The 20016-nt window shown below is 42.3% G+C and overlaps 2 protein-coding genes across 3 annotated transcripts in view; both read right to left on the bottom strand.

Moving 5' to 3' along the window:
* Positions 1–20016, bottom strand: part of UBE4B (ubiquitination factor E4B) — a 115449-nt gene that overhangs the window by 72262 nt on the left and 23171 nt on the right. For both annotated transcript variants that reach the window (XM_082612303.1, XM_082612302.1), the window contains exons 2-3: positions 13361–13544; positions 4659–4794 (exon numbers count right to left, since the gene is read on the bottom strand). In XM_082612303.1, coding sequence (XP_082468429.1) covers positions 4659–4794; positions 13361–13544 — 320 coding nt within the window. The remainder of the gene's footprint in view (positions 1–4658; positions 4795–13360; positions 13545–20016) is intronic.
* LOC309799339 (PEST proteolytic signal-containing nuclear protein-like) lies at positions 245–2481 on the bottom strand. The gene is given in 2 exon segments (XM_082612312.1): positions 245–2418; positions 2422–2481. Coding segments are annotated over 2 exon segments (534 nt in total). The 5' UTR covers positions 2467–2481; the 3' UTR covers positions 245–1929.

Genomic DNA, 20016 nt, shown 5'->3' with positions numbered 1-20016 from the left:
ATTTTGTTTTTAATCCAACCTGACGTTTCACTGTGATTTACTGTGATTACTGACATATTTTCATTTCTTTTAACCATCTTATTTTGTGCTGTTTGCCTCTTTTTTAAAATCTGTGTTTCTTTCTTCCCTTTCTTTGAATTGACTTAAATCCCCTCCCTACCCACCCCAATTCCATATTTTCCCTTTGTTGGTTTGAAAATAAACTCTATTTTTTCAGTGGTTACCCTTGAAACTTTATCAGGTATTCTTTTTTTTTTTTTTTTTAGAGTTTGACAAATTTATTGGTATTTTAGTAAAGACATTCATCTCAGTCGTTTTGGGATGTTATTTCAACATAAACATTAAAATGAACAAAAATGGGAAGTCTGCCTACGTTAAAGCAAGTTAAATTCATGTATCTTGATATAATTAAACCATGTAAGTAAGAACTAATTGTTCTATATACATTTCCATTGTTTGACCTGGGGCTTGCTCTAAACTCAAATGCAAGTGAACAAAGTATTAGGAATATATACAGGCTGCTTCTCTGGAGTTATTACCTATTAAAAGAGCTCAGAGAGTAGTTATCACCAATTAAACAGTATGAAGCTGCCTCCAAATCTAACATTGTAAGAGTTTTCAAGGAAATCATTATACTATATGTTTCTTTTATGTGTGACTATGCTTTTAAAGATGTGTTTAACTGTCACATTAAAAAAAGAATTCATATACAATACAAAAATACAAAATAAACACAATCTTACAACACAAAGATTAACAAAGTATATGTGGTCAAAGATTCCATAAAATATGTTTAAAGATGCATTTTCTTTCCTTTTATTTTCAGTATCTAAAATGTGCTTTTAAAGAGGCCACTGGTTAATATGTATACAGTTAAAAGAAACCATATTATTGTGCTAAATAAGAATTCCTGTAAGAAGTTCAAATCAAATTGGATTTCACAAGTTAGTAACATAAATGCTTTGATAAAGTTACAGAAAGTGCATCTTTCTTATTTTCCATCTTCATACAATGTTGCCTTGTTTTTTTGGTGTTTATATCCTTTAAAAAATAAGAACAGCCAAATATTTAACTATTATGTACATTTAAATTTTTGGTGGTGGTTTGTTATTTTAAAAGAAACAGCTTCCTTATGATTTGCCTCAAGATCTGGTGGAAATGCTTACAGGAACTAGCTAATAACAAAAACCGAGAGAAGCACATTCAAAATACTGATTTACTTTGGTAGCAAATGGTTGTTCTTTGAAGACTATCAAAGGTAGACAAGACCCTTTAAAGTGAAGTGGGCTATTTTAAATACTCAACAGTTTACATAAAATTTTAAAATGTTCTTTTTAAAGAGCTAAGCATCTGTATCCACTGATAGCAATGCAGTAACTAGTTTATGATGATTCGAAACAAAACAAATGCCCATTAGGAAAAAAAAAAAGCTGTATTTTAATTTTTATCTAATTTACTTTCTCAGTCAATAGTCCAGCAACATTTTCCTCCCAATTCAATACTCCCTTCTCTATATGGCTGTTCCTGGGAGCCGGACTTTAGGTTAACAAGGGAGTTAGGTTAGAGAGTAACTGCCTACAGTTTAAATAGACAACTTTTTGCTTCCCTCTTAATGTGGTAGTAGTTGTGTCTAAAAAAATACGCAATTCTTAGAAAGGTACCATTTCTGATTTTTTAAATCATCTATAACCTTTGGAAACTAATCACATGAAACTACAAAATTAGCAGATGTCTTGAAATCTGTATATAAAACATAAATTACCTCTAATTTCAAATTCTCATTTATTAGTGTACCACTCAATCTTTAAACAAAGAAAAAGAAAAAAAAAAAAGGCGGCTCCAAAGATAGTCTTATACCATTCTTTAAAAAAGGAAACTGTTCCTTTTACCTTTACTCCCACCCCATACCCCAATTTCAAAACACATCATTTAATTGTCTTGGTCATGGACATTTCCAAGATGAGATTTTATATTTCGCTCCCATAGCTTCTGGTTATCAGAAAACCCATGCTTTCCTTTATTGAAGGAATTTGGTCCTGCTGATGTTGGTGTATCCCTTCCAATATTCTTCATCCTCATCTTTGCTTCTGGAGGCATTTCCTCTGGTTCACTATCTTCATCTTCATTAAAAGCTGCTGCTACTGAAAGGGTTTTTGGAGCAAGAGTTGGAATGGTTTCCTTAGGTTTATTTGAGCCAAGTTTGATGGATATGGCTGAGGCTTTCTTTGTCATCTGACTACCTATGGCAAACCCAAACTTGGAGATCTTTGTAGGCTTTGTTGAGAGGTCTGCAGCTTCTTCTTCAGCTGATTGCTTCTCAGCGCTGCGACTGGAATTTTCCCCTCCATTACTGGAAGAAACAGTCTTAGTTTTCACAGGTTTTTCTGCTTCTTCTTCAGGTCCTCCGGCGGCTCCAGCTCACTGCGGATTTTCAGGTTTCTCCTCTCCCGCCTTTCCGTCCGCCATTTTCCCCGCCGCGGCCTCCCCTGCTATCAAGTATTCTTAACTCAAAATCTAAAAGTTGGCCACTGTCTTTACCCTTCTCCCAAGTATATAATCACTCCCCTTCTGGCTTACCTGCTATTGCTATTCAGTATGTTAGATCTACCTGATGATTTACTTCTCTCCCCCTATATTATTTCATAAACTGTTATTACTGTCTTACACCATCAGTGTTTAGGGTTACCACATGTTTAATATTTTCTTGACTCATCTTTCCTTCTTGCATCTCAGACATTAGTCTTGAGATCATTTTCCTTTGTCTTAAACTGCATCTGTTAAAAGTTGGGGTCTTCTGGTGGCAGACTATCAGGCTGTTCTAGTTTGTTTTTTAAATGTATAAATGTCTTTATTTCACCCCTGCTCTTAAAAGATAGTTCCACAAGGGCACATAATTCCCAGCTGACAGTTAGTTACTTTCTCTCAGCACTTAATGCTATTTCCACTATCCTCTGGCCTCCATCACTGAGACATCTATCTAACTATTGTTCTTTTGTAGATAATCTCTCATTTCTCTCTGGCTGCTTTAAATGCCTTTGTCTTCGGTGTTCTGCAATTTTACTATAAAATATCAAGATATGAATTTCTCTTTGTTTAATCTGCTCGTGAGTTGTTGGGCTTCCTGAATCTGAGGATTCATAACATTTATCAACTCCATAAAAATCCTCAGCCATTTATCTTTTTGATAATGGCTTCCAAACCAGCAGAGGAAAAAACACGGAATAAGGAGAGGGGTGGGGAATCTCCCAGTCTGCCTATTCTCTCCTTTTGACATTTCTATTAGATATATATTGGATCTGTGTCCTCTATATTTCTAAATACCCTTCATACTTTTCAGCTCTTTTTCTCTTTGTGGTGCACTCTGGGTAAGTTCTTCAGCTCTATCATTCCATTTGTTAATTCCTCTTTAGTTATTTTAACCCAATGTTTATTATTATCTTTTCATTTCTAGAAATTCTATTTGGTTCTTTTTCAAATGTGCTCGGTTGTTTTTATAGTTGCTTACACCTCATTCATGTTTTCAATACCCTTTTAAATTTATTTAAACATACAAATTTTATATTCTGTATTTGATAATTCCAAAACCCAAAAACCTCTAGGTGAATAATTCTGTTTTTATTGATTCTACAGACTCTTACTCATGGTGGCTTTTTTCTAGCATGCTTTAATTTTTGACCATGAGTTCATATTTCTTGGAAATTTTTCTAAGGACATTTTCTAAAGACTTGGATGATTTATGTTTATATCTGCTAGATGCCTGAAGACACTAAAGAGTCCATTGTCTATGACAGTTCTTAGCCTGATGTTTTTCAGACTACCACAGTGGTGTAAATTTAGGTTCTAAACCCATGTGAAAGTTACCCACTGGCCAAGAAATTGCAGAGTTGACTTGATTTTTAAAAATTCATCCACTCAGAGCAAAGGTAATAAGAACGCAATGGTTTTTACTCTATGGGGTTGATTTTTTTCTACTTGATCTTCTTCCTGGGAGTGTAGTCCTTTCTGAATTCTTGCCTAATGAGGGGTAATCCCTGACCTGGCTCCTAACCCCAACCCATAAAGTGCACGACACCCTAGTATCCTAACACACACAGAAAATGGTATCTGTCTGGCCCACTGACATAAACAGAGGGGGCTGCTTGAGGGCAAAGGAGCCAGGCCCTGGAGGTCTGGCTGCCCAAGGAGTAAAGAACCCTTCAGCGACTCTGTTATCTTGTCACAGTACACCTGCAACACAGGAAGGCTCTGTTCCAAGACACCCTGATCCTCATGGAGCTCCCAGAATATGAGGCTGACCTGCCTATACCCTTCCAAACTTTTAAAATTTCACCAAGCAGTAAATCTTTGCAGAAATTTTTAGGGGCTGACCTATGCTTGCCAACTTTACATTTACAAAATAAAGACATTAAAAAAAATTATTTTTACCACCTATACCATTATTTCATAAAAGACACTGCAACACCAAAACCCAAAAAAGGTATACGGAACATTTCAGAATAAAACAAAGACCTTTCAATTTATTATATTTAGCTCTGATTTGCTAAGGACTGGCATGGATCCCTGGGCTGGCATCTGAGACCACTGGACTAGAGATTAAAGTGAATGGATCGTTCCCTTTCCATCAACAAAGCGCTTACTGGAAAACTGGCTTACTTTACCTTTTTTCACAAGAGACTCCATCGATATCCATGCTCTGGGAACGTGAGAGAGACTGAGATTGTGTTTCAAGGCTATTGGAGGGCGAGCTGCTGAGAGAACTGACTCCTTCACTGCTCTGGCTTCGATGGGCTACTCCTAACCAGAAGAGACATGAAAGGTGAAGTGTCATGTGAGATAACGTCAAAGCTATTTGTAACGGCAACAGTAAACACACAGAATCGGCATTCACACAATCATGACAGTTGGCAACCGAGGAATTTCTATCAGAATATTACACTGAAGGTTGAAGGAACATTAAAATCATAGGAATGTTAGCAAGAAATCATAATTTATCAACAGATATCACATGAGGTCAGTTACACTGCTACATCTGATACCTGAAACCAACTCATCACCTTCTCTTTCACTAATTCAAACTATGGTCCCTGAGTACAAATCAGCTTCCAAGACAGTCCAGAAATATCCTTGAAATGTACCAAAAATAAGATACCTTAGTGAACGGATAGAGAGACAGACAGATGGAGAGATGTGTGATAAAACAAATACAGTAAAATGTTAATGGTAGAATCTAGGTGATGGGTATATAAGCATTCACTGCAAAATTCTTTCTACTTCTCTGTATGCTTAAAATTTTCATAATAAGATGTCGAATAGATCCATCTAAGCCATGTCCTTAAATACAGATCAATCCATTTATTAACTGAAGATCTCATCTTGTGATAGTTTGGGGAAAACAAAAATCCTGACATCATCTTTGCCCTCACAGAGCCCACAGTGTAGTGAACCACCGCCAGGCACACAGCGACACAGTGTTTCTAGTAATGTCTTCAAAACCATCTTTTTCATAGAATTTTAAAAATTACTTTAACTCTATGAATATCTTTCTATAAAAAAAAGTTTACCCAGGCATTTTCAAGTACTTAAAAAATATATACCTATGTTGCTGAAAGGAAAATGGCTCATATATTTTAAAAAGCAAAACAAAACAACTTGAGTTATCACTTGTAGCTGAAACAACTATCAAGTGGATAGTTGCAGCATCCCAAGAAAGTCCACTTGCCACCCTTTCAAGTCTCTCTTCATTGAAGACTTTATCCATGCCTGACAGCAGGTTTTAACATGGACCTGTTTTTCTTTTTTAATTTTTAATTTTTTTTGGCTGTGTTGGGTCTTTGTCGCTGCACACGGGCTTTCTCTAGTTGCGGCGAGCAGGGGCTACTCTTCGTTGCAGTGCGTGGGCTCCTCATTGCTGTGGCTTCTCTTATTGCAGAGCACGGGCTCTACAGTGTGTGGGCTTCAGTAGTCGTAGCACGCAGGCTCAGTAGTTGCGGTGTGCGGGTTCTAGGGCACGCGGGCTTCAGTAGTTGTGGCGCGGGATCCATAGTTGTGGCTCACTGGCTCTAGAGAGCAGGCTCAGTAGTTGTGGCACACGGGCTTAGTTGCTCCGCGGCATGTGGGATCTTCCTGGACCAGGGATCAAACCTGTGACCCTGGCATTGGTAGGCGGATTCTTAACCACTGCACCACCAGGGAAGTCCCAGACCTGTTTATTAAAACGTTTGCAGGAATCAGGAGGGAAAGAGAAACTAAATTTTTACTATTCATAAGTAGATTCAAGTAAAATACCAAAAGCATCTGATGTAGTGAGAATTTTGAAATAAGCTTAGCGAAGACAGTAAAACTTTAAATCATTAATTCCAGTGTAACCCAAAATAAGTCCTCAATAAATATTTATTGAAGGAGTAAATAACAGAGCATCAACAATGTCCTGAAGAGAATATCATTTTACCTACCACACTGAAAGAACTGACAACTTTTTAGTAAAATAATAAAGTTCAACAATTTTTATGGGATATCAATTTAGCAGCTTTTAAATCTCCACCTTATAAAAACCAGTTCTAAAATTAAATTGATAATTACAACAAGTTGTTTAAGTAACTATATTTGTAACATAGGGTGCTATGCTATACTATGTACACAATAACCCTATAGTAATAAGAGTGCCAGAGTATATCATATAGTATAATATACTGTATTTGCAATATTTTTATAAGACAGCAAGAATATCATCTGAATTCTTTTTTTCCTCAACCCTCCATATGATTGTCACAAGGCTCAAGTGGGGCAATTCCCCCCAGAATTTATTATGTCTACCGGTGTTCCCCAATCTCTACACACCATCTAGAATCTAGGAGGGACCCCACTTCTTTCTTTTTACTTATTTATTTGGCTGTGTTGGGTCTTCGTTGATGCATGTGGCCTTTCTCTAGTTGCAGCGAGCCGGGGCTACTCCTTTGTTGCGGTATGTGGGCCTCTCATTACAGCGGCTTCTCCCATTGCGGAGCACGGGCTCTAGGCGTGCGGGCCTCAGCAGTTGTGGCGCACGGGCTTAGTTGCTCCACGGCATGTGGGATCTTCCCGGACCAGGGCTCGAACCCATGTCCCCTGCATTGGCAGGCAGACTCCCAACCACTGTGCCACCAGGGAATCCCCCACTTCTTTCTTAAACTTAAAAAACGGAGGGTCTCTTTGACTTTATCTAGAATTGATATAAATTAAATACTGTAACTAAAATCAAATCAAAACAACAGAACAAAATATCACTTTGGGGACTCCCCGGGTGGCGAAGTGGTTAAGAATCCACCTGCCAATGCAGAGGACATGGGTTCGAGCCCTAGTCCGGGAAGATCCCACATGCTGCAGAGCAACTAAGCCCATGTGCCACAACTACTGAGTCTGCGCTCTAGAGCCCGTGTGCCACAACTACTGAAGCCCGTGCCCCTGGAGCCCGGGCTCCGCAACAAGAGAAGCCACGGCAATGAGAAGCCCACGCACCACAACGAAGCGTAGCCGCTCGCCGCAACTAGAGAAAGCCCGCGCACAGCAACGAAGACCCAACGCAGCCAATAAATAAATTAAATTAAAAAAAAAAAAAGAAGCTGGGACTAGATGGGAGAAACAACTTGTAGGACTCACTACAGCTTCAGGTACTTTAATTGAAAGTTACTTGTAACTGAAAGCATCTCAATTAAGAAGGCTGCCAGGTGACTGCCAAGTCACCCCCGGATGAGGACCTCCTTCCCGTGGGTGGCAGCCCACCCAGTATTTGTCTCTGTTAGAAAGCACATCATTCTGGAAAAGAAGTCGTCCCTTCATGCTCAGGGGATAATGAAGCTACCCACTGGCCCTATTTTTACCATCTAGGACCAAAGGAGGCAAGCATAAGCCGTCCTCCTCCTCCTGACGTTTCACATTGTTTTCATGGAAAGCTATCACAACCTCCTGAGATTTCTTTTGTTTGAACTACACGTGCCTATGTTGTTTTGGTCATTTGCTCTTGCAATCCACTTACTGATCAACAGATCTTGATTCGGAGCCTACCATGTGGCATGCACTGTTAAGGCACTGGGCACGCAGCAGTGAATAAAATGGACACAAGTCCCTGTCCCGCAGAGCTTATACTCTAGCAGAGGAAGCAGAGGAAACAGAATATACAAGTAATATACACGCTATGTCAGCTGGTGAAAGGATCTCGAAGAAAATGTGTCTATGTCAGATAGAGGTTGCACTTTTATACAAGGTGGTCAGAGAAGGCCTTTTTAAAAAATTAATTTATTTATTCATTCTTGGCTGTGCTGGGTCTTCGTTTCTATGCGAGGGCTTTCTCTAGTTGCGGTGAGCGGGGGCTACTCTTCGTTGCGGTGCGCGGGCCTCTCACTATCGCGGCCTCTCTTGTTGCGGAGCACAGGCTCCAGACGCACAGGCTCAGTAGTTGTGGCTCACGGGCCCAGTTGCGCCGCGGCATGTGGGATCCTTCCAGACCAGGGCTTGAACCCTTGTCCCCTGCACCGGCAGGCAGACTCTCAACCACTGCGCCACCAGGGAAGACCCAGAGAAGGCCTTTTTGAGAAAGTGACATTTGGATAAACAGCTGAAGAGCTGAACGAAAAAGCCATGTGGATTTTAGGGTAGGAGCATTCTAGGCGAAGAAATAGCAAATACAAAGGCCCCCACTAGGTACCATGCCTGGAATGTTCCAGGAACAGAGGGGAACCCAGTATGGCTGGAGCAGAGGGAGCAAGAAGGGCAGTGAGAGAGGAGGGCAGGGCTGGGGCCGGGCCAGGTCACATGTGGCCCCGGGTCGAGGTGAGGACTCTGACTTTCATTCTGAGTGAGGCCGGGAGCCAACAGAAAATGATGTGACCTGTCTTACGAGGGGTTCGTTTTCTATTCTGTTTTGTTTAAGCTTATGTAATAGATCCCTGAAAATCTGTTTATCCAACCTGCCAAAGGCATGGCTAATAATATCTACCTAATATCTACCTAATATCTATCTATTCATATGATTATGAATAATGATGATTATATGAGAAACATAATCGGGACTTAACAGCAGAGAGGTGCACTGCCAAGCACTAACCGTTCAGAGTCGCCCGAGTCTGTTGGTTTGTGATCGTAACTATCCTGCTTGCTGTAAAACATAATGTTGCTGTCATACAATGCTGTACTTATGCTTTAGTGGGATCCAGTGTGGCTCTACACTGAGAACAGACTGAGGTGAAGCAAGGGTAGGCATGGAGAGACCAGTCTGGAGCCCAGTCCAGTAATCCAGGCAAGATATGCTAGTGCCTTGAACCTGGAGAGGTGGTGAGATGAGAAGAGATGGTGAGAATCGGGTCTGGTTCTAAATTTTGCTGATAGATCTAGAGCTGGGGTCGGCAAGCTATAGCCCACAGGCCACACTTACCTATTTTTGTAAACAGAGTTTTATTGGAACACAGCAAATCATTAGTTTACATATTGCCTATGGCTGCTTTTGGGCTACGGGGCAGAGAAGAATATTTGTGACAGAGACTGCACAGCCTGCAGAGCCAGAAATATTTACTATCTGGCCCTTTATTTTATTTTTTATTTATTTATGTTTTTGTGGTACGCGGGCCTCTCACTGTTTTGGCCTCTCCCGTTGCGGAGCACAGGCTCCGGATGCACAGGCTCAGCGGCCATGGCTCACGGGCCCAGCCACTCCACGGCATGTGGGACCTTCCCGGACCGGGGCACGAACCCGTGTCCCCTGCATCGGCAGGCGGACTCTCAACCACTGCGCCACCAGGGAAGACTTATCTGGCCCTTTAGAGAAAGAGTGTGCTGACCCCCGATCTAGAATATGAGGTAAAAAGAAGAGAGAAATTTTAGGCTTAAGTAACTAGAAAAAAAAAAAAAGTTGTCATTTATTGAGAAGGGGTCCTAGGAAAAGACAAGATGTAAGGGAATATCAGGAGCTCGATTTTGGACGTGTTACCTGTGAGATGTGTAGTAGATGATGCATGAGTCTGAGGTTCAAACGACAGGTCTGAGCTGGAGGTATAAACTTAGGCATCATCAGATTAGAAATACCAACTAAACCCAGGAAGCTGGATAAAATCAATAAGAGAATAAGCATAGCTGGAGAGGACAAGAGGTTAACTGAGTCCTGGAACCCTGACACTTCGAAGCCAGGGAAACGAAAAAGACTCATACAAAGAGCTAAGAAGGAACAGGTGGAGATAGGATGAACACCAGGAGTGTGACGCTCCGGAGCCGAGCAGAGGAAGCACCTCAAGGAGAACAAGGCCAAAGCCACGGTGCATGGGGCTGACAAGTCAGATCAGACAGTGACTCAGAGCGGAGCACGGGAGGCCCCACCTGACGGGATTTGACTCAGCAGAGGTACAAGGACAGAAGGAGGAGACTGAGGACAGGCAACTCTTTCCAGAAGTTCTGTCGTGAAGGGGTGCAGAGATGTGGGGTGGAAGCTGGCAGAGTGTATGAGATCAAGAGAGTTCCTTTCTACTTACTCCCAAGAGGGGAGAAGGAACTGCATGTACAATGGCTGTTAAAAGAAAAAATAAAAGGTCTCCACTTGAGATGGAAAACCAGATGAAGCAGGAGAGAGACAGGAACTGCTGGAACAACGGCTGTGGGTAGGTGAGAGGAGATGGGATCCGCGGTGCAGCCTGCAGTCAGGGCAGGGACAGTTCAAGCCCAACAAGAACTGGCCACACATTCGAGTAGGTGGGTGGAGGCATGATCGAAGCTTAAGGAGGTAAGTTCCCTTCTGCCTGCATCTGTTTTCTCCACGAAATAGGGAGGCAGGCCACCAGGTGAGAGTGTACATGGAGAATGAGGTGCCACAGATTGGAAGAGAAGGTATGATATAGACTGTGGGAGAGTGGACCAGGAAACACGGTATAACTACCTGCTAGTATTCAGGGTCCACTTGAGTTTGTGATCACAAGTCTGAAATGAGACAGCTAGTATTGTTTTTCTCTAGCCTTATTCCACAGCAAGAGACCAAGAATAGGAGGGGAATGGGATTGAAAACGAGGATTGTGGTTTAACCAAGTGAGTAAGACAAAGCGAGAGAGAGGCCAGAGAGGGAGTGACAGTACTGTCTGACGATGGAAGTTCCACAGGGTGAGGAGGGAAGTGAGAACACGAGGGGAGGAAAAAGCAAAGCAAGTGATGGGTCAGTGGACTGCAGCCCCGAGGGAACCCTCAGGATTTGGGCACAGAGGGGTGAGCTAGAAAGCTGAAGGTGGTCATCAGAAAATCACTGACAATGAAAGATCTAGAGTCTGACCATGGCAGTGAGTGGGTGGAGTCAGGTGGAAGCAAAGGTCGCTGAAGGAGAGGAGCTCAAGAAACGGAGAGGTCGGAGCGCTGGAAGCGTCGTCTATGTGGCTACTGAAACCATCATGAATTAAGACAGAAATGGTATTGGAGAGACAGACAGTGGACAGAACTGGGGGTGGGGGGGTCAGAGGATAAGCCACGACAAGCTAGAGGAGTGGGGAATACCGTCGGGTGACACGAGATTGAATCCCATGTGTTTTGGGGGTGGAGGAAGAATGGTCTAGAAGAAATGAGAATGTGACAGAGGAAGAGCACAGATCCAGTGAGAGCACCAAGGGGAAGAAGGGATGTGCACAGAGCAGAATTCTGCTGGTGACTGAGCAGGGGGATTTCAGAATTTGAGGAGGTGGGGTGGGAAAGGTACATGTAACAAACCATGTAATGACTAGAGACTGTGAGATGAGGGATGAGGACATGGGAGACCAGGTGGCTGACGTGAGCGGGCATAAGGGGCACGCCGAGATTCTTCCTGGTGGTCCCAAAGAGACGCCGTGCTGTGGCTGGGAGGGTGGAGGAGCTTGCCAGGAGCAGGCAGAGTTCTGGGTCTCCCGCCTGACCTTTGCTGACGCAGTGAAATGTTAAGCCCCTCCCCTTGCCACTATATCTTCCCTGGACAGTTTCCAGCATCCTGGGGGGGGTCTGATCACGGGGAGACCAGCAGGGCTGTTGGCAGCACAGCTTCCAAGGAAAAGAAGGAAACACGGTTGGAATCCTGAGCCCACGTCCTGTTAGAGACCATCACGCCTTCTCCAAGCAGTGTACACGGGAAACATTTCAGGCACAGGCCTAGTTTCCTACTAATTGGTGATTTGGCCTGAATCTCTCTCACTTTTATAATTAACAGATTTACGTAGACGCATTTACATTTGCATGGGGAGAAGCCTACAATGATGCCTAATGAGAGTTACAGTAACAGAAACTCTGCAGAGACTTTAAATTGACGAGTTATCCTAGACCATGAAGACAGATTATTCCGAGGTGACAAAGGGAGAGTGCATTAGATGACTGCAGAGCTGACAATCAGATATTTCATTATCAGGTGATATGATGATCAGCGCAGGTCTCTTAGCATCTGCTTTTCCCTAATTAAAATCGTAATTATTAAAATAATTATAATGGTAATAATGATTATGTTTGAGAGAAAAGTTCACTTAGTGAAAAGACAGGTATTTTCAAACATACAGTGTGAGTCAATATCAGCATTTCCCACCAAAGACAGTCCTGGATATCAACTGTGAGCTCATTAATTATAAAGAAATAAACCTTTACGATAGTTAAACAATTGTCAATGAGACAGATAGAAAACATCACATCAGGTGAACTTTCATACCCTGAAATTTTAGAGAGTTCTATGGCAATGTAGAATGAAGACAAGGAGATCCATAATCAGAGGCCTGTCTTTTTTTTTTTTTTTTTTTTGGTGGTACGCGGGCCTCTCACTGCTGTGGCCCCTCCCGCTGCGGAGCACAGGCTCCGGACGCGCAGGCTCAGCGGCCATGGCTCACGGGCCCAGCCGCTCTGCGGCACGTGGGATCCTCCCAGACCGGGGCACGAACCCGCGTCCCCTGCATCGGCAGGCGGACTCTCAACCACTGCACCACCAGGGATGCCCCAAAATGACTGATGGTCATTTTGACCATTAGTTCAATCTTGCATATTCAGATTATTTTATCTTAAAAAAAAAGCATCAACCAAACTCATGAAATCAGCAGAAGCAAATTTAGTCTTAATCTCCTTGCCATCAGAGATAAAGACCTGACCCTGTTTGAAAAAAAAAGATGAAAGCTATAGAAAGGAAAACAAGTAGCTTCAACAGATCACTATCAAAATGAATAGACATGAACAAAACACACTCTAATGATCTTAATCTTTAAACTACTGCTTGCAGGATTTTAAACAGTTGCTGTTCAATTCAGCAATTGTTCAATTCATTTTATGTTGTTGTGGAAACATCACAACTGTAAGCGTAAGAGCAAGCTTACAGTTGTGGGAACTATAAATGTGTCCCAGGTGTGAAGGCAAGGCTTACCTGATGCACCTATGGGGGAGGTAGCTGGGGTCATGTGGACATTGAGACCAAGACTCTGGGACGGGCCTGGGGCTGAGGCTGCTACAGGAGGCCCCGGAGGGCTCTCCCTCTGGGGAGAGGTGAGCGGGGTGTTTGGCTGGGAGGTCTGTCCACCAGCAAGTCGTGCCAGGCGCCTCCGTCGGATCTACAATGAGAGCGAAAGGGCATTTTATAACTGAACAGCAGAAACACAATTCTGCCAAAGAACAAAAACGTAAATGTTACCAATAAGCATACTAGAGCTTGACAACTAAATACGCCTTGAGAAAAAAGCACTCAATCGAGACAAGTGATAACTGTGTACCAGTAGTTTTATAAGCTACCACCTCACATTTTAAAAACTGAATCTTTTTTTTTTTTTGGCCACACCACACAGCTTGTGGGATCTTAGTTCCCCGATCAGGGACTGAACCCAGGCCCTCGGCAGTGAGAGCTCGGAGTCCTAACCACTGGACCGCCAGCGAAGTCCCCAAAACCTGCATCGTCATCACCTTACCACCTCTGTTTATTGAACCTTCTTGAGTGACACTGTGAATTTATAATAAGCATACAACACTTTTAAACACACTAAAGCTTGTTGTTATTGTAATAAAACTACATAAATTTGGTCATATTAATAGGTAGGATATGAAATAAATATAAGTCACTGAAACAGTGAAAGTAACAAAAGTTATACTAGGACAAATTTTACTCTCCCTTTCAAGAACAAAATGATTAGATTTTTCTTACTTAATTTCAATAAAAACATAATCAACAACTTCTTCCTTATAATGACATCTCAGAGTTATCAAGTGATTACAAATATGTACCACAAAATCCTGGTGGATCACAGAAATGGTTTCCCCACATTTTGATAGTCATTAATTCATAACCAGGCAAAAAACTCTGAGCACCGGCCCTCCCAGGCAGTGGGCATACGCGACAATTACGATAAGGCTTCTGGCTCTAAGTAGGCATCAAAGAAGCAAACCAGGGCTTCCCTGGTGGCGCAGTGGTTGAGAATCTGCCTGCTAATGCAGGGGACACGGGTTCGAGCCCTGGTCTGGGAGGATCCCATATGCCGCGGAGCAACTAGGCCCGTGAGCCACAACTACTGAGCCTGCGCGTCTGGAGCCTGTGCTCTGCAACAAGAGAGGCCGCCATGGTGAGAGGCCCGCGCGCCGTGATGAAGAGTGGCCCCCGCTTGCCTCAACTGGAGAAAGCCCTCGCACAGAAACGAAGACACAACACAGCAAAAATAAATAAATTAATTAATAATAATAAAAAAAAAATTTAAAGACACAGAAGGAAAAAAAAAAAAAAGAAGCAAACCAACTAGGTTGCTCACACCCTTTCCATTATGAATAAGTTAGATGAAAAAGTTAAATTACGACAAATGCTAATGGGGACAGACCTCAGCTGAACTAAGAATCTATTTGCCATCCTAACATTGTTGGAAATCTGCTCCTTCTATTGTTCAGACAACAAGAACATCCTGATTCTTGACCCCAACATTCGGAAGCCCCTCCCTGTGCCCCTGCTGTAAACACATCTATCGATGAATTTATACAAAATCCTGAAGTTGTTTGGTCACAAAAAAAACCTTGTATAAATTATTTACTATTGTGATTAGATCTACACAAAGTTGTCTTTTCACTGTCTGTGTTTTGTTAACGCGAAATTAAATTGTAGTTATAAGTAAAAGTTGGCTGCCTAGGGCACAATAATTGTATATTCAGTTTAACAGAAATAAAAGAATATGTGTCTTAAAAAAAAAAAACCCCTCACTGAAAGAAGCTAACGAAGTTGTTCTCTCAGGAATACTTCACTGGGTGGGTGGGTGGGGGGGATGGACCAGAAACACCACCCCCAACCTGTTCCCAATGCAATTATCAAGCCAGAGACCCAGGGTCTGTGTTCCCAGCTTCTCTGCTGCCCTTCACCGCCTCAAACACAGACAATTTACCACCAAGTCCTGTTCCTTCTGCTGGAGTCCACCCTCCCCGCTCAGCTCCTCCGCCACCACCCTCTCTCACCAGGACCTCTGCAAAAGCTTCCTAATGGATACACCTGGGTCCACTCTGGCCTGGTGAGGGCAGAGGCCCCATCCGCCTTTCTTCAAACATTTTCAAAGCTTTAGATTTCTGAAATGCACATCAAAACCACAATAAGCTAATACCTCACACCCACTAGGATGGCTACTATCAAAAAAACAAACAAAAACCCATAAAATACCAACTATTAGCAAGGGTGTAGAGAAACTGGAACCCCTGTACACTGTTGTTGGGAATGTAAAATGGTGCAGCCACTATGGAAAACAGTATGGCAGTTCCTTAAGAAATTAAACATAGAATTACCATATGATCTAGTAATTCCATTCATAGGTATATACCCAAAAGACCTGAAAGCAGGGACTCAAACATGTATTTGTTTACCCATGTTCATAGTAAAATTATTTCCAAAAGTCTATTAATAGATAAATAAAATGTGCTCTAAACATAAATGGAATATTATTCAACCTTAAAAAGGAAATTCTGACTGCAACACGATGAGCCCCAAGCACTTTATGCTAAGTGAAATAAGGCAGTCACAAAAAAGACAAATACTGTATGATTCCACTTACATGAGGCACCTAGACTAGTCAAATTCATAGAGGCAGAAAGTAGAATGGTGGTTGCCAAGAGCTAGGGAGATTTTTTTTTAATCTAAGTATAGAATAAAATCCTAAATGATAAGAAAGCATGTATCACCTAGATTCCTCTGCAACCCATTCTCCACACAGCAATCACAGTAATTCTTTAAAAACACAAATCACGAGGCTTCCTTCCCTGGTGGCGCAGTGGTGACGAATCCGCCTGTCAATGCAGGCGACACGGGTTCGAGCCCTGGTCTGGGAAGATCCCACATGCTGCAGAGCAACTAAGCCCATGTGCCACAACTACTGAGCCCACGAGCCACAACTACTGAAGCCTGCGCGCCACAAGTACTGAAGCCCGTGTGCCTAGAGCCTGTGCTCCACAACAAGAGAAGCCACCACAATGAGAAGCCCAAGCACCGCAAGGAAGAGTAGCCCCCGCTCGCCGCAACTAGAGAGAGCCTGTGCACAGCAACGAAGACCTAACACAGCCAAAAATAAATGAATAAAATAAATAAATAAATAAAAAGAAAAGCTAGGCATGAAAAAGCAAAGACTGCATGATTCCATTTTGATAAATTTCAAAAACAAGAAAAACTGAACTGTAACATTAGTCAGGATAGTGGTTACCTTTGGCAGGAGGTGCGGGGGTACAGGGAGGATGGCTGGGGGAGGCATGAGCGGGCATCTCGGGAGCTGGTAATGGTCTTTTGTCTTTTTTAATGAGATGCTAGCTTCACAGGTGTGTCCACCCTGTGACAATTCATTGGGTTGTATACTTACAACTATGGGTAGTGAGTTCATGGGTGTTCATCATATTACTCTTCATAACTTATACATTAAATATAGTCTTTTACACGTTTCAAATAGGAGATATATATATATATATTTTTTTTTTTTTTTTTTTTTTTTTTTTTTTGCGGTACGCGGGCCTCTCACTGTTGTGGCCTCTCCCGTTGTGGAGCACAGGCTCCAGATGCGCAGGCTCAGCGGCCATGGCTCACGGGCCCGGCCGCTCCGTGGCAATGTGGGATCTTCCCGGACCGGGGCACGAACCCGTGTCCCCTGCATCGGCAAGCGGACTCTCAACCACTGCGCCTCCAGGGAAGCCCCAAATAGGATATAATTTTTAAAAATAAATCCTACTTATCCCTCAAGGCCCACTGGAAATGCTACAGTCTTTATGAGGATTCTCCATTTTTTTTAATTTAGTGTAAATTAAAATACCTTACACAAACACTGTGCTTACTACCTGATACTGAAATTAAGGCAGTATTTTCATTTTAAAATGTGTTTGTGTAGACACACCAGTACAGCAGAAGAGACTTTTAAATTTTCAAGGAAACCAGCATTTGGGGATTTGCTAGAAGTTAAGTTTCATTACTTTAGAGGCAGTTAAACTTAAGAGCCCGTGCTTGACTTGAAATTCAAATGCAACCTTTACTACTAACTCACTACCTAGGGGGGCTCAAGACAAGTCGCCTGACCTCTCTGGGCTTCCAGTTCCGAATCTGCACAGTGGGGATAAACAGTGCCTTCCTCAGAGAATTGTGAGAAAACTACCACTTTGCCCTGTTCTCTAATTCATTTTATGTTCACGGCTCTTACCTGACCTACTACGTATGTGAGGTTTCTTTTTTTTTTTTAATTAATTTATTTATTTATTTTTTAGCTGCATTGGGTCTTCATTGCTGTGCGTTGCTGGGCTTTCTCTAGTTGCAGTGAGTGGGGGCTACTCTTTGTTGAGGCACGCGGGCTTCTCATTGCGGTGACTTCTCTTTTTGCGGAGCACGGGCTCTAGGCACGTGGGCTTCAGTAGCTGTGACACGTGGGCTCAGTAGTTGTGGCTCACGGGCTCTAGAGCGCAGGCTCAGTAGTCGTGGCGCACGGGCTTAGTTGCTCCGCGGCATGTGGGATCTTCCTGGACCAGGGTTCGAACTCGTGCCCCCTGCACTGGAAGGCGGATTCTTAACCAGTGTGCCACCAGGAAAGCCCTGTGATGTTCCTTTGTGTATTGCGTGTTCACCATCCCCCTACTCTAAGTTTCTTCAGGCCCGGGCTTTTCTCGGTTTTTTCTCTGATGGCTCATCCGTGCCTAGAAGAGTGCCTGGCACATAGTAAGTGCTCTTTAAATATGTGCTGAATGAATTAAAGAATAAATGAAAACTATCAGAAAATGCATTGCACATAAAATTTACTGTTTAGGGAATGATAATATTACCTTTGAAAAAGCACACACATTGCTTTTGAAAAAAATATGAAGCCACTTTAAATCTGGGTGCCAAGTTCAGCCTGAGATGTTACATTCAGATGTCCTCCTCAGTGATATAAACATAGAATAAATGTCCTGACTCACTGCAATACGGGCTTGAAGGAAATTTTCCAAGAAGAAAGATTTCCACCGTGCTGCGATTCCCCAATCCCTCCCCACCACCACTCCACAAACACAGGTTTAAAAAAAAAGAATAAGAATCAAGACTTTGTAAAATATACTGTGGACCAGGAAGGGAGATGGAAGAGTGGAGTAAGGAAAAGAGACAGGTCTACGCATAACATGCGCTGGTAGGAGGAGACTGGCAGAACCTGTCCTGACCCCCCATCTTAAAAACCTGCTGGGAAGGGAAGAAACAGCCATGGATGGGGCAGTGCTCTGGGGGCCCCGCTGCAACGCTCTCAGTAGAAGACAGTGCCCTTCAATGGACTGACCACTTTCCACCATGGTGGTGGCTCTGAACTGGCCTAGCAGCCTGAGGACCCTGGGAATTTCTGGACTGGAGACTCCCAAGAGAATGGCTTTGAGCAATCGCAGGTATGAAGGCCTACCTAATTAATTTGACTATTAAGAGACGTGACCTCACTTTCATCACAAGCAGAACGTATGAGACACAACCTAAAAATAGTCCCAACACACCAAAGTATTATTAAACGTCTTCCTCTTTGCCTACTCTATACATAAGCAGGTAAGACCGGTAGAATGTCTTTTAAGTTAAGCGGAAGTCCTTTTTTAAAGAACTGTCTTCCTAGATGTCACAGAGAGTAAAAAACCAAGAGCATAAAAAAGGAACTTCCAATTCCTCAACTTACGTCCTAACCACAACTCAAAACCAAACATACTGATCATGAAATCTCATTCCTAGAGTTTTTCTTGTCTTGACTGTTTCAGTTCTTATTTCATAAACGACATTAAAATAGGGGTTTCTCGGGAATTCCCTGACGGTCCAGTGGTTAGGACTCAGTGCTTTCACTGCTGTGGGCCTGGGTTCCACTGCAGGGGGCACAGGTTCAATCCTTGGTCGGGGAACTAAGATCCTTCAAGCCACACGGCACAGCCAAAAAAATAATAATAATAGAATTTTAAAAGGATAAAAAATAAATAAAATAGAGGTTTCCCTGGAACTGTTTTATCTTGATGCAGCATTTCCTACCCTCACGTTTCTGACTAACTAAAAATAGATTCAAAACAGCCTCTGTTCAAAACAGCAAGGGCCACTGTGGTGACACGAGGCAGAAGCTAAGACAGGATGGGCCAAACTGATCCTCCTATTTTTAGCGTTTGTGTGGGGAAAAATAAATCCAAAAGGCATTGTTTTAAATTTAGTAAACAGTCATTCTACAAAAGCATCTTACTTTTCCAAATTATTAAATTCTAAAATATTAAATTCTAACATAAAGAAAAACATTTTCAAATATTTACTCTTTGGGATGGTGTCCTTCTAGAGATATCTCCTGTTTTGATTATTATTGTAGGTTTTATTTTCTTTTTTAATAGCTGGTCACATCTAAAAGTTATAAAATGCCATGACAATTTCACAATATGCCTATATCTAAGCCCAACAATATATGTCAAAGTAAATACATTCAAATTTGAACACCACAGCTCTGAGATCTAAAATTCACAAGTTTCCTTTTTAAAATTCACAATTTTAAATTAATTTTCACTTAAAGCTCCAAAAGTCTTGTCACTTAAATCCTCCCCATTTAAAAAGAATATATTAAACTCATT

Source organism: Mesoplodon mirus (genome assembly GCF_964341445.2).
Source record: "Mesoplodon mirus genome assembly, chromosome: 3".
Lineage (NCBI taxonomy): Eukaryota > Metazoa > Chordata > Mammalia > Artiodactyla > Ziphiidae > Mesoplodon > Mesoplodon mirus.
The sequence above is the reverse complement of the archived record's forward strand: the minus strand, read 5'-3'. Positions and strand labels throughout refer to the sequence as shown.